The 14,535-nt window shown below is 45.9% G+C and overlaps 1 protein-coding gene and 1 long non-coding RNA gene across 3 annotated transcripts; one reads left to right on the top strand and one right to left on the bottom strand.

The window, feature by feature from the left end:
• Positions 1 to 4,039: 4,039 nt before the first annotated feature.
• Positions 4,040 to 9,744, bottom strand: LOC141279142 (uncharacterized). Of its 2 annotated transcripts, XR_012332983.1 has the most exons (4): positions 9,609 to 9,744; positions 9,257 to 9,492; positions 7,641 to 8,037; positions 4,040 to 6,167 (listed from the first exon to the last, which is right to left on the bottom strand). It is a non-coding gene; the product is annotated as an uncharacterized lncRNA (long non-coding RNA). The 2 variants fall into 2 exon arrangements; XR_012332982.1 differs by having other exon boundaries at positions 9,257 to 9,744.
• A 34-nt stretch (positions 9,745 to 9,778) lies between these two features.
• RPL37A (ribosomal protein L37a) lies at positions 9,779 to 12,288 on the top strand. Its single transcript, XM_019938954.3, has 4 exons — positions 9,779 to 9,890; positions 10,298 to 10,426; positions 11,004 to 11,086; positions 12,165 to 12,288. Exons 1-4 carry the CDS (start codon positions 9,888 to 9,890, stop codon positions 12,226 to 12,228), a joined length of 279 nt encoding a protein of 92 aa, XP_019794513.1. The 5' UTR covers positions 9,779 to 9,887; the 3' UTR covers positions 12,229 to 12,288.
• The last annotated feature ends 2,247 nt before the right edge of the window (positions 12,289 to 14,535 follow it).

Below are 14,535 nucleotides of genomic sequence, written 5' to 3'. Positions count from 1 at the left end.
CCACTTAGAAGCATCACTTCTAAGTTAAATTAACAGATAACCTGCTGCATTCACCCCGGGCCTGCCACACAGAGTGGCCTCCCATGTTTTCTGGAAACGTCAGTTGGATTGAAGAAAATCTGGGGCCATCTCATACCACTCCTCTCCCCGCCATCAATGTTCCCCTTAAAGGCCCACTGCAGCTGCTTTGCCTCTGCTCACCAGGTCAGCAAGTGAAGTCTTGCTCCCTGAATGACCCTGGTTAATTTCTGCCTCTAGGGCCGGCGTCAGGAAGACTCCAAAAGGCAGCCTGTTAGCCTTGATCCGCTTGTGCTTGAATTAATCATGTCTTTTCCGTCTTGGCTTCCCACGAGCCTTTTTCTAGGTCAGAGGGAGAACTGAGAAACAGATCTGGAGATGCCCTCCCCTCCTTCCCGGCTCTTGGGTTTTGCCTTATCTGTGCATTCTTGTCTATGGGAAACAATGTTTTCTGAAGCTCTTTTTTAGTGAAATTTAAACTGCAAAGGGGATGAAAAGAAGTCTATCCTTATTTTTTTACCCTATCCTCTGACTTCTTACCAAGTTCAGGATTACAATGTAAAAAAAGGCTTAGAAGCTTAAAGAGGATTCACTGGCTCAGTCTGTCATACCTATGTTTTTTGTTTGTTTTTTTGCTGTACGCGGGCCTCTCACCGTTGTGGCCTCACCCGTTGCGGCGCACAGGCTCGGGACGCGCAGGCTTAGCGGCCATGGCTCACGGGCCCAGCCGCTCCGCGGCATGTGGGATCTTCCCAGACCGGGGCCCGAACCCGCGTCCCCTGCATCGGCAGGCGGACTCTCAACCACTGCGCCACCAGGGAAGCCCCCATAGCTATGTTTTATTTTGGTGCTGCGTCTTCCGGGGGGGCGGGTCTCAGCGAAAGAAATGGATTCCTCATCATAGCAGAAAGCATTGAGAAGCCTGTGAGTCACGGTCTTTGGGGTACTATGACAGCTAACAGTTATCTGATTTTGTAACACCCTCTGCCCACATCCCCCCCCCCAACCCATTCAACAGATACATTGAGTACCAAGCACTCTTCCTCTTCCTTTTAACCTCTCTTTTGGGGGATGAAACAGAACATACAAAAGAGTTCATGAAACAAATTTACAGCTTAACAAAATATTATAAAATAATTATAATATTATTAAATATTATTTAAATATTATTTAAAATAAAAACCTGTGTAACCATGACACCAAAGTTATGAATATATCATCTTCTAGAAGCTTTATTGTTTTGCTTTTAATGTTTAGATGTACAATCCAACTGGAGTTTATTTTTGCACGTGGAGTGAGATAAGGTCAAGGTTAATATTTTTCCATATGAATATGCAGTTATCTCAGCACCATTTATTGAAAAGCCTGTCCCTTCAGCCACTGCTCTATTCACTACTATAAATTTTATAGAAAAATGAACTAATCTAGAAATGCCTAAATAAAAAAATGAAAGTCCTACATCCTCATTACTCCTAGCCCTATTTCCTAGAGGTAATAACTAATATAAACAATTTGGGATGAAGCCATTGGTAACTTATTCCCTTTGTATACAAATCTGTGTAAATATACAGAGAATTTGCTTTTATAAAAATTGGATCAAATGCTTCATACTGACAATGGCTCATTTTACATAATACATTTGGCCATTATTTCATATTGCTCTCCCTTATCCCTTTTAAGAGGTGCCGAGTAACTCCCACCCTGATGGATTTAACTGCCTGTGTCAATTCTCTATGAAATGTCCATTCAAAAAAACAACCAACCACTAGAATGAATTTAAAGTAAATTTGTAGAGAGAAGAGAGGAAGGAAGGAGTCCATGCGCTGAATCCAGTTCAGACAGCTGATTCTTTCCAGGTGTCCAGGCCTTGGCCTTGGCAGCCTCTCCCTCCTCTTGCTGAGTCAGCTCTTCCCAGGGGAGCCTGGCTTACAGTACTCTTTGACAGTTCTATGCAGACTTTGCTCTTGTCTGTGGCCAATCAGAGAAGGGCGAGCAAGAGCTCTTCAGGCACAAAGTGAAGGAACAACATGGGCCCCGGGGCCCCGGGATAAGCCCTTTCTGTCTCCAGCATGAGATGAGTGTAGCATGATGCTTGCACCCCAGATTTCTTTCAAGAATAAAATGTTCCATATGCCCCCAAGAGAGCTGGTCAATGCAGCAGCTACAAGAACTCTTCTCTGGAGGCAACTTTTAACTTATTTATTTTTCTAAAGGCAAAAAGTGAATTTTGAGGGCTCCTGTGGAGGAGTGACTCAGCAGAGCTTTTGTTTTGTTTTGTTTTTGCGGTACGCGGGCCTCTCACTCTTGTGGCCTCTCCCGTTGCGAACTCAGGCTCCGGACGCGCAGGCTCAGCGGCCATGGCTCACGGGCCCAGCCACTACGCAGCATGTGGGATCCTCCCAGACCGGGGCACGAACCCGTGTCCCCTGCATTGGCAGGCGGACTCTCAACCACTGCGCCACCAGAGAAGCCCTCAGCAGAGGTGTTGACTGGGACTTTTAGGGGCACACATCACAGTTAACAACTTCTACACCTGATGATCCTCTGATGGGGGTGGAGATTTATCAGCCCACAGGTAAGACAAATGGAGACTCCACGCACAGTTCTCTGAAGTCACTTAGGGCTGATTTCGTGAGAGTGCTACTTGTACATCCTCAAGCTTGCTATTTAAAGTGAAGTGTTGAGTTTTGAAAAAACTGCTCTGAGCATGAACAATTTCCTCTTTTATTTATTTATTTTTGGCTGCCTTGGGCCTTTGTTGCTGCGCGCGGGCTTTCTCCAGTTCGGCGAGCGGGGGCTACTCTTCATTTGTTGTGGTGCGTGGCTTCTCTCGTTGCGGAGCACGGGCTCTAGGCGTGCGGACTTCCGTAGTTGTGGCTCACGTGCTCTAGAGCTCAGGCTCAGTAGTTGTGGCCCACGGTTCAGTTGCTCCACGGCGTGTGGGAGTCTTCCCAGACCAGGAATCGAACCTGTGTCCCCTGCCTTGGCAGGCGGAGTCTTAACCACTGCACCAACCAGGGGAGTCCCAACGACTTCCTCTTATAATGGAGTGTCTCATTTTCAGGCACTCTACTGCATTTCTACTCATGCATCCTCTCTTCCCTTGCTCTCTCTGTCCATTTGAAGGCCAGAGACATAGGAGGCTATACAGGAGATGGGGTGGGCGATGGTAAACGTGCTAAAAGATGGTCTGAATTAGACTCTAGAGCCAGCCCAGGAGAGCTCACCTCAGCTCGGGCTGCCCCAGTGCGAGGCTGGCCGTGCTTACCCACCCACCCTGGACGAGTGAGCACCACTCCTGCCTGGCCTAGAGCACAGACTGGAACAGGAGGGCCATGAGAGTGCTTGGGTTTTTTTTTTTTTTTTTTTGGCTAAGCCACACGGCTTGCAGGATCTTAGTTCCCTGACCAGGGATTGAACCCACGCCACCACAGTGAAAGTGCCGAGTCCCGACCACTGGACCACCAGGGAACTTCCAAGCGCTTGTTTCTCAACACTCCTTCACCAGTCCTGTTTGTTTGCACTAATACGTTTTAATTCAGTTTTCTGGAGACAGGGCATAGTTTGGGTGGAAAGGTTTCCAGAAATAGTCCCCCAAAGGCAGTGTGTTTCTCTTCTGGAGCAGACTTGCTCCCTTGGCCCCCTTGCCGTCCTCCACCCTAAAGGGACAGAGAATGTGTGGGTGGAGCCTCTGGTGAAACTGAGGGACACTGAGTACACCCTACTCCATCGGCAGTAGCCATGTAGTCGGTGGCAGTAGCCATGACTATAATAGTCTCATTGCGCTCAAGCTAAAGAAATTAAAGGAGACAAGAGATGCGCATATTTTTAAGAAGAAGTAGAAAGCAGATATGTTGAAGTTCCCTGAGTGTGGCAGAACAGAAAATAGGATTGAAAAGGCATCAAGAGACATTGAAATCATGTATCATCATCACCATCTCAACAATAATAGCCATCATTCAGAAATACCCACCAGGTACCTCACAGAAATTATTTAATCGTCCCAAGAACCTTAGAAGTTATGGTATACTCATTTTGCAGCTGAGGAAACAGCTTGAATCTTGTGATATAGTAGAAAGAGCACTAGTCTGGAAGTCATTTATTGGCTGTATGACCTTGGGCAAGTCATTGGACCTCGCTGGGCTTCAGTTTCCAGTTGGAGCTATGTTATCTCTAAAGCCTTTCTTTAGTTCTAACATAAGTGGATTGACCTTGTAAGGCAGAGAAGCCCAGATAAATAAAACCCTTAAAACCCATCATCGCCATTATACCGTCCAAGGTAACACTTCCCCACTCAATACATATCCATTACCACTGATGTGCCAGGCTCTGTGCTCAGTCCTGGGATGCAGAGGTGGACAACTGAGGCCCTGTCTTCAGGGAGTTGACTTGTGGTGACCTCGGCTTGTTGTTTTTCAAATAGACTTTATGTTTAGAAAAGTTTTAGATTTATAAAGACATTGAAGAGATAGTACAGACAGTTCCCATATACTTTCTCACCCAGTTCCCCCTGTTATTAACATCTTACATTAGTATGGTACATTCCTTATAATCAATGAACCAATATTGATACATTATTATTAACTTAAGTGTATAGTTTATTCAGAGCGCCTTAGTTTTTACCTAACTTCTTCTGTTCCAGGATCTCATTTTTACATTTAGTCATCATGTCGCCTTAAGCTCCTCTTGGCTGTGACAATTTCTCAGACTCTCTTGCTTTTTATGATCTTAACACTTTGGGGGAGTGCCGGTCAAGTATTTTGTAGGACACCCCACTATTGGAATTTGTCTGATTTTTTTTTTCGTGACTAGACTGGGGTTATGGGTTTGGGGGAGGAGGATCACAGAAATAAAGTGCCATTGTCACCACATCTATCAGAGGGACACACTCTCTCCATGATTTACGACTGTTTGATATTGACCTTGACCTGTTTGGCAGGTTTCTCCACTCTAAAGTTACACTTTTTTTCCCCTTTTTTGTGCTCTTTGGAAGAAGTTACTCTGCACAGCCCACACTTAAGGAGTGAGGAGTTATATCCCCCTTCCTACAGGGCACAGAATCCACAAAAATTATCTAGAATTCTTCTGCAAGAGAGATTCTCCCCCATTTATTTATTTATTCAACCATTTATTTATATCAGCATGAACTCATGGACATTTATTTTCTACTTTGGGTTAAAAATCAATAAAACTTTATTTTTTGCTCAAAAATTTCCAGACTTATCCATTGGGAGTTCTTTCAGTTGGTTCCCATGGCTCTTTGACGCAGCTCCGTCACAGCAGGGTTTTTCTGCTTTTTGTGTTGTGAGCACTCCTTTACTTTCTGGCACTACAAGATGCTCCAGGCTCATCTTGTACATGTTCTGCCCCAGTCCTAGAATCAGTCATTTCTCCAAGGAGCCCTGGTTTCTTTCATCGTGTAACAGAATGATATTAGAAACCATGATGAGAGCTAGGTGTACTCATTGCTAATGGACTTAAAAAATTTTTTTTCCAATTATAACTACATACTCATTATAAAAGATAATTAGAAAATGCAGAAATGTATAAAAACAAAACTCAATTTAAATATTCCCACTACCCACAACCACAGAAAAGTAGACTTTTTGCTTTTTCTCTGGAATCACATAGCCAGAGCTGGCATAACAGAACAGGGAGGGTAAAGAGAGAACTGCTTTTGTTCCACACAAAAAGTCTACAGGATGGTGAGAACACAAATTGCCCGGTCAGTCCTCTGCCCCAACAGCACTCAACGTCTGGAAACTCTTCCTGGAATCACAGAACACAAGAACTGGATGGGACCCTAGAGGTCATCTTGTCCAGCCCCTCATTGTAAAGATGGTCAGTGCTGGAAGGCAGGAGGTGGGTCTCCAGGCCATGCAGGGACCGTGGCTAACCCAAAATCATACCACAAGGTAGTCAGAGAGCCTGCCCTAGACCAAGTGCCAGAGACCCGACTTCAAGTTAAGAACGTCTTCTGCTGTGATTTAGTTCAGTGCACTAAATATTATGACTTGGAGTGGTGTAAGCCAACAATTAACAGAACTTACTTTGGGGTCAGATAGATGTGGATTTCAGTTCTAGTTCTACCACACTGCTGTGTGCCCTTGGACAAAGTACTTAACTTCTCTGAGTGGCAGTCTCTCCATCTGAAATGATAACAGTAATAGTTACAACTGTATAGTATTTACTATGTTCCCGGCACTGTGGCAAACGCTTGTCATGTGTTTAACCCATTGGCTCTTTACAACAACATCATGAGGTAGGTATTATAATTATTCAGATTTGACAGTTGAGGAAACCGACACAGAGAAAAGTAAAATAACTTATCAGAGGTCTCACAAGGGGTAAATAGCAGAGCCCTGCTTTGAAACCAGACCTATGTTCCTTATCATAACTAATAAGACCTCCTCTCTTTATCCTAATGATGAAGATAATGATTCTTCCTATTTCAAAGGATCATAGTGAAAAGTAAATGTGAACATCCATGTAAAATACTCCGAACAGTGCCCACCGTATGGTACCTTCCAGAACATGCCAGCTGGCATTATTGTTATCACTTCTGCTGCTTTGAGCCCCAGTGAGACAGGCTAGGACCTGGGGCCCTTCGCTGCAGTGCTTGCATCTGGACAACAAAATACAAAGAACCTATACGGTACTAAAAATAACTGCGTGCATGCGCAGCTGGGGCAAATTCTGCACAAAAGACACAAAGAGACCAAAAAACCCAGCTGCTACTTTAGAAGAGCCAGGAGCAAAAGCAGGGCACTGCACATGCGCCTGCACACAACACCTTCTAAGCCACCCCTCCGCCCGGCCCCTGGACACACCCCTACCCGCACCCCATAAGAGGAACCAGCTGGCTCCCACTCAGGGAGCAAGCAAGCAAGGGGACCTGTTGTTTCTCCTCGATCCCCGCTGCTGCAGCAGGGGCCCCAATAAAGCCTTGCCTGAATTTCTTGTCTGGCCTCTGATCAATTTCTATTGATTAAGGAGGCCAAGAACCCTGGTCGGTAACAACTCTACCCATCCTGTACTCAAATCTTGAAGGGTTGAATGATCGTAACCATATGAAATTCGAAGTATGTAACTGTCTGCAAGGTGTGTGTGTGGTTTCTTTTTGTCAGGTAAGGTTTTACTGGGGCCCCTGCTGCAGCAAGGAGGAGTGAGAACTGACAACAGGTTTCCTTGCTTGCTCGGGAACTGCGAGGGTGGGGAGAGCAGGTTCCTTATATGGGGCGAGGGTGGGGGTGTGTCCAGGGGTCGGACTGGAGGCGCGGCTTAGGTGTTTTGCCCACCCCTCTGGTGGTGTCGAGTGCAGGGGGCATGCTCAGTACCCTGCCTTTGCTCCCTTCACCCAGTTTTTGCTCCTGGCTCTTCAGAAATGGCAGTTGGGCTTTATTGGTCTTTTGTATCTTTTGTCCAGAATTTGCCCCACCTGGTCATGCACGCAGTCATTTTTAGTCCCATACAGTTTCTTTGTATTTTGTTGCTGGAGGAGAGGTGTGTCCAGGTGCAAGCGCGGCAGCAAAGGGTCCCTGGCCGCAGCCTGTCTCATTCCCCCGGAGAGATTCTACACCCCTATTTTTTTTTTTTTTTTTTGCGGTGCGCGGGCCTCTCACCGTTGTGGCCTCTCCCGTTGCGGAGCACAGGCTCCGGACGTGCAGGCTCAGCGGCCATGGCTCACGGGCCCAGCCGCTCCACCGCATGTGGGATCTTCCCGGACCGGGGCACAAACCCGTGTCCCCTGCATCGGCAGGCAGACTCTCAACCACTGCGCCACCAGGGAAGCCCCTACACCCTTATTCTTAAGGGGGAAGGGGCCGAAGGTCTCTTCTTCTGAAACTTCTTCCTGCTGGACGGGGGCCGCCGACCGTAGTCTACCCTAGAGGTGTAGATGTCCCTCGCTGACTGTTCCAAGGACCTGTAGGGACCTGGGCCACTCTCTGCTGGAATGGGTTGAATTCCTTGAGCCACAGTGAGCCTTACTTCAAACTGTTGGAGCCTAGAAGACACAAACTTAACCAAAAGGTTAAACAAACACGGGCCAAAATGAGAAGAACAACAACAGCCTTAAAGAGTCTAGAAAGGGAAGGAACCAGGTTAACTTTGGGAGGGCTTCTTTAACTGTTGACCAGACGGGGAGGCGATGTCACCCCTACCAAGAAGCCATTCTTTCTGGGTGTATATTTTTGTTCATCTCAGGGTTAAAGTTTAACATGTTTCTCTATTATTAGAGTGGAAGGTCGGACCTGTTGGTCCCAGGTCTCCTTGGACAAAAAAGTCTTAGTCACAGGTTTACAACAGTAGGGAAAACAACGGAGTACTAGACGAAATATAGCATAAATCAGTATGACTGAAAAGAAAAGGGTTATAAGAAAACGAAAACCTCCTACCAGAAAGTTTTTTATACCTTGTGGGATCCAAGAGAACAAACTAGAGAACCAGTTTTTAATTTCCCTGCCCATATTCAATAGCGAGGATTGGTGGTTAATTGTCTGCTGAAGCCAGGTGGCTTGTAGAATTTTAATATACCATGAGCCATGAACACATGCACAATCATTTGTGAACTGAAGCCTTTTTTTTTTTTTTGCGTTACGTGGGCCTCTCACTGTTGTGGCCTCTCCCGTTGCGGAGCACAGGCTCCGGACGCGCAGGCCCAGCGGCCATGGCTCATGGGCGCAGCCGCTCCTTGGCATGTGGGATCTTCCCAGACCAGGGCACAAACCCGTGTACCCTGCATCGGCAGGCAGACTCTCAACCACTGCACCACCAGGGAAGCCCGTGAAGCCAGTTTTTAACCTGAATTCTGACCGGAAACAAGGTCAAGTAATCCCACAATGCCTTTCGGCCCTCATGGTCTTTCTTAGCTCCTAAATCATGGATCCTCCCTTACACTTTTATTTCAAAATTCTCTGAGCTTCCTCTCCTCGGGCGTAACCATCTTCTGAGAAAAGGCAGCAAAACTTTCAAGAGCGTGTTCTACATGTTCCCAGCCTCTTTATTTGAACATACCCTTCAGTTCCTGGCCTTAACCAGAAAACTAGCTCTTCTCTGCTGACCCTTACGAAGGAGCTGGAAGGAAAGATAATAGATGTGGTTCAAGAGTGAGATGCTGGGGCTTAAGGTTTCAGGCAGGGACCTGACAGCTGAGGATGGGGCCGTGGGAGTGGATTCTGAAATGAAGCGGGAGGTAGGCCATCAGAACTGAGATGGAGGGAGAAGCTGAAAGACTTACATGGTTCACTCCTCCCCAGCCTTCGGATCTGACTTTCCTCAGGGAACCCAAGGCTCTTCCGTTTTAGGAGTCGGTGGAACCATCTTCCTTCCTTCAGAGCTCTGATCGGTTTTATAACTTGTTAATGTGGTCATATGGCTTCCTCTGGCTAGACTGTAACTTATGAGTGGAGCCTTGGTCTTTAGTCACCTCTGTGCCGGCCCCCTGCACAGGGCCTGCCGCTTTTAGAAGGCATACTGTAGAAAGCAGTGAGATTTGGAATCATAAGATCTAAGCCCTTATCTAAGCCAAGCGCCAGTGAGCAAGTCACTTAAATTCTGAATCTTGTCCATAAAAATGACGGAAATCGTACCTGCTTTGCAGGATTTCGTGAGATATGTGTCAGATAATGTCGATGTGGGAAAGTGCTTCTGCTACACAGTTTGTTGCTACAACCTGTGAAAGAGTAAACCTGTCTCAGAAGCGTCCAGCCACACCCTCCGGGAGGCACCCGGAATGAGAAAAAACCTCCGAACCATAGAGTTCAGTTCCTAGCTGGGCCTCCCAGCCCTCCACTTCCGCTTGACCGCCTAAAACCGCGCCTGCGCAGTTGGCCACTTCCTCTTTGGGCTTGGACTTAAGTTGCTGCGTCATGGTGAGTGTTGCTCCCGGGTGAGGCCTAGATGTGTATCCGCTTGCATCTATCCTTTTTTTTGTTTGTTTCTTCGTCCTAACCTACCTCTCTTGCTCGCCCGCTCTGTGCCGTGTCCCCGGCTTCTGTACCCTCGCCGCTCCTTTCGGACGCGGCCTGGAGCGGATGGGCGGGGGAGCTTGGCGGGGGGGCTGGCGTCCGGCCGGGTTAACCGGGTGCTCTCGGAGCACCAGGCCCACCGTCGGTCCTGGTTTTACCGGGATGGGGTGGAATGGGGGGAGCTACGTGACAGGCGGGGGCTGGGTGGGTGGAAGAATGGCGTATGGAGGCCCCGGGACTTGGTGGAGGGACGAAGTCTCCGTTTCTTGGTCCGAATATCGCTGGTTTCTGTCTTATCTCATTCTTAACAGGCGAAACGCACCAAGAAGGTCGGAATCGTGGGCAAATACGGGACCCGTTATGGTGCCTCCCTGAGGAAAATGGTGAAGAAAATTGAAATCAGCCAGCACGCCAAGTACACTTGCTCCTTCTGTGGCAAGGTAAGATGGGCTCTGGGACGGGGGCGGGGAGAGGGAGGGAAGGTTGCCTTCTGAAGTGAGCCCTCTCTTGAAGGAAGTTTATAAATGGTTTGCTGGTTCTAAGTTGTTGAGCGGTTAGAGTTGCACATACCATTGGTGAGCCGTTATGAGATAAGAGTATTGTTTATAATTTCAGGTTTTGTCAGACGCTTTTCATTTGAAGAAAACTATTTGGGAGCTAAAGGGGGAAAAATTATTTGGCAGCCCCAGCCGAAAGCAAAGCTGCTTTTTGGGACATGTTCTGTGTTTTTTCTACTGATGTTGCTAGAGATTTTTGTTAAATATTTGTGTGTTTATTGTGTGCAAAAGTACTGTTACGGCAATGCTTGTTTTGGGGGGAGGGAAGGGTCTTCCACATCCCTGGCAGTGTCACCATGGTGAATGCAAATTTTGCACCAGCGAACTTGAAAGTAGAAAAAACATGAATAGCCACATAAAATACACCAGCTTTAGTTTTCTAGTGTAATTTAGACCCCTGGCTGTTTATTATATAAAAGGTTCCTTTTTGGTCATAGGAAAAATTGATTGTCTTTTACAGACCAAGATGAAGAGACGAGCTGTGGGCATTTGGCACTGTGGTTCCTGCATGAAAACGGTAGCTGGTGGTGCGTGGACCTACAAGTGAGTCCATTTCTTTATGGTATTTGGAAGTGTTCGGAGCGTGTCGAAATTCCAGGTTTGTTGCTGGATGGGCTAGTTTGTTTAACAGGTCTGTTAGTTGGGCTGACTGCTGAACGCTTGTGTGGCAGGCTGTTTTTATAAAAACTAAGAGGTCAGTTAGCTTATTACTGTATGTGTATTGAGGCCATCTGGGCCGCCACGCCTTTGCCACTCTAAACAGTATTGGTTGGACTTTTTCAGCTTTGTGACTGACAAGGGCCAGGTGATATTTATTGCTGTGATAAACCTCTGTGCTGGTTATTGATTGTGTGGACTCCTGAGTTGATCCGTTTCTGGAAACTCGGGCCACTCTTGAAGGCCGCTAACCTTGGAATTCATTGCTGACCCTGAAGGTTGACATGTTTTTCCTCTAGCTAGTGTGTGGACTTGTGCTGTCCAATACACTAGTCACTTACGTACAGTTAAGGGATTTGGCTAGTGTAGTTGAAGTTGTTGATTTTTGTTAAATTTAAATTTAAAATGGAAACAATGTAAAACGTTGGAAAATGTTGAAATGATAAAGTGGATATACATAAAAGCACCTGTGGGAGTGTCTGTGAGGATGAAAGGGGAAGTGGGGAGTTGGTTGCTCTCTTGGCCGTGATGGTTAAATTAGCATTCGTCTGCCACGTGGGGGTGGGGTGGGTGTATGTTTTTCAGGTGCAGTTCCTGAGTGTTGTGGCAAAACATTCTTCTGTCATTTCCACAATGTACTGTAGTCTGCTTTACTGCCTTAGTCATTGTTTTCTTGATATCTCACCGTACCATCTTACAATTTATTAGTTTCTTCGGACATTCTGTCCGTTCTCTTTTAATGAGTTTAGTCAGCCTCTTGTAGTCATTCCTTCATGTTAATTTCATGCTCTGCTGTCTGAGAAATCAGACGCATGAGATTGCCTAATTCTTCGGGTTCTGAAGACGTGGCTGTTAATAGATGCCATCATCATCATTAAGATTGTAATGTAAAAATGAGGCACATTTCTCATTTGCCATTCTACATGTTAACTAGTTTTGGAACCAAATTTGTTTTTCTTTCCAGCACCACTTCTGCCGTCACAGTAAAGTCTGCCATCAGAAGACTGAAGGAATTGAAGGACCAGTAGAAGCGCCACCATTTGATACGTTGCTAGCCTATAATAAATGGGTTAATTTATGTAACAAAATTACTTTGGTTTGTTGTTAATTCTATTAGTTAGACGTTCTTATTTGCATTGCATTAACTTGCTTTCTAAAAAAGGACTTGGATATTAAAATTCTTTTAATTTTTGTTGGAAGAACATGCTCAGATGGGTTGTCATAATCCAGTTTTTTTCAATAGTCAAATGGTACATGACATAAAAATATGAGCCTAAGTCTGTTCTTGCCAGTTAGATTTCTTGGAGATACATTGGTTCAAAAAACGCAAACTGTTTTAAAATCACAGTTAATATATAGATTTTAATATTTTGAAGGTAGGATGACATACACTGCCTATTAACTTGGTGTTTTGTCTGACCACACACTGACCTTGTAGAAATGTTTGACACAGGCCTGCAGGAGTGGGATTTTGGATCCACATAGGGAGTTGAATAAGCATTAGGTGGCTGCGGTTAAGAAGCACCAAGTCAGCCAAACTGCCTAGGTAGTTGTATGGTGTATGTTAAGTTCCTTAACTTCTCTGCTTAGTTTCCCGCGTAATGCCTGGTAGTAGAATGGAGTATGTGATGGGAGCTGGGATTACTAATTGGAGTCTTATTTGAAGGCTTTTGTTACTTTGCTTGGGAATTTGGGTGTGATTCTGTAGGCAATAGAGAATTACTAGAATTTTAAAATGGTAAGGTGACGTTTAACATTTGTTGAGCCTGGGTATTCTAAGCATAGAGTATTATTTAATACCACAACAACTTAATGAAGTGTAGATAATCTCATTTACACATGACAAAGTTATATAACTTGTAAATGATGAAGCTGGGATTTCAACCCATGCATTCTTAGCTCCAGAGCTGATACGCCTAGACATAGTTGTTTTTTTTATGATAGTTTAAGAGGAGTGGGTGGGGGGCATAGAGACCAATTAGAAGGCTGTTGAAATAGTAAGTTTTTTTTTTTTTCTCTCGGTACGCGGGCCTCTCGCTGTCGTGGCCTCTCCCGTTGCGGAGCACAGGCTCCGGACACGCAGGCTCAGCGGCCATGGCTCACGGGCCTAGCCGCTCCGCAGCATGTGGGATCTTCCCGGACTGGGGCACGAACCCGTTTTCCCCTGCATCGGCAGGCGGACTCTAAACCACTGCGCCACCAGGGAAGCCCAGTAAATATTTTTGTGGCTAAAAAAATAGTGACTTTTCAGGCTTGCCTGGTGGCACAGTGGTTAAGAATCTGCCTGCCAATGCAGGGGACATGGGTTCGAGCCCTGGTCCGGGAAGATCCTACATGCCATGGAGCAAGTAAGCCCCTGTGCCACAACTACTGAGCCTGCGCTCTAGAGCCCACTAGCCACAACTACTGAGCCCGTGTGCCTAGAGCCCATGCTCTGCAACAAGAGAAGCCACTGCATTGAGAAGCCCATGCACCGCAATGAAGAGTAGCCCCTGCTAGTCGCAACTAGAGAGAGCCCACACACAGCCACGAAGACTCAACACAGCCAAAAATAAATAAATAAATAAGAAAAAAAATAGTGACGTTTCCAAGACTACAGGAGGCAACTGGTTGGGGTAGGGCTGGAAATTAGGTTTCTGACCCCTAATCCATGCTTTCTCACTGTACTAGCCTGCCTTGTTTTTTGGGCTCAAGAGTGTGTCCCTTTGTAATCTGCTTCCCCACCCTTTGGCTTGGTTTTACAGTGGTTTTCTGAGCCTTTGTTTTTCTAAGCTGTTTAATTGACTTTGCATCAGGGTATAAAGAGTAATGCCTGTGTTCCTCACTAGACTCTAAGCTTACAGGCCATTTCATTGTATTCTAAATATTTCCTAAGGATGTTACGGAAAAACCCGAATCAACTTTTGGGCCAACCCAATGCTATTTGTGTGTATACAGGTCACCAGAAAGCCCAAACAGGAACACATCTAATTGCAAGTTTTGTTTTGGGTGTGTAGGTGAGGGCTGAGGTTACTTGAGCTTTGTTTCATAGGATTATTAGCAAGAAACGAGGACTAGAGACTGAATTTTGGGACCAAAAATGGGCTAAGAAGGAATTGTGGGAGGACTCAGTTAAGATTGGAAATAACATCGGCAGTTTGGGAGTAGAACCAGAGCCAAGCAATCTGTACAGAGTTTTAAAAATTTCACTGTTAACCGTCTCCCTCTGGAAAACCAAAAGCCTTTTTGTTGTTGATAGCACTTTGGGCCAGAATTCAACAACAGGGAAGGGGAACTTTGAGTATATGTTTTGGGATACGTGAGTCAAAATGAGTCAGGGGTCAAGTTAATGCCAT

This window comes from Tursiops truncatus, chromosome 7 (genome assembly GCF_011762595.2).
Source record: "Tursiops truncatus isolate mTurTru1 chromosome 7, mTurTru1.mat.Y, whole genome shotgun sequence".
NCBI lineage: Eukaryota > Metazoa > Chordata > Mammalia > Artiodactyla > Delphinidae > Tursiops > Tursiops truncatus.
This window is presented reverse-complemented; position numbering and strand designations above follow the sequence as displayed.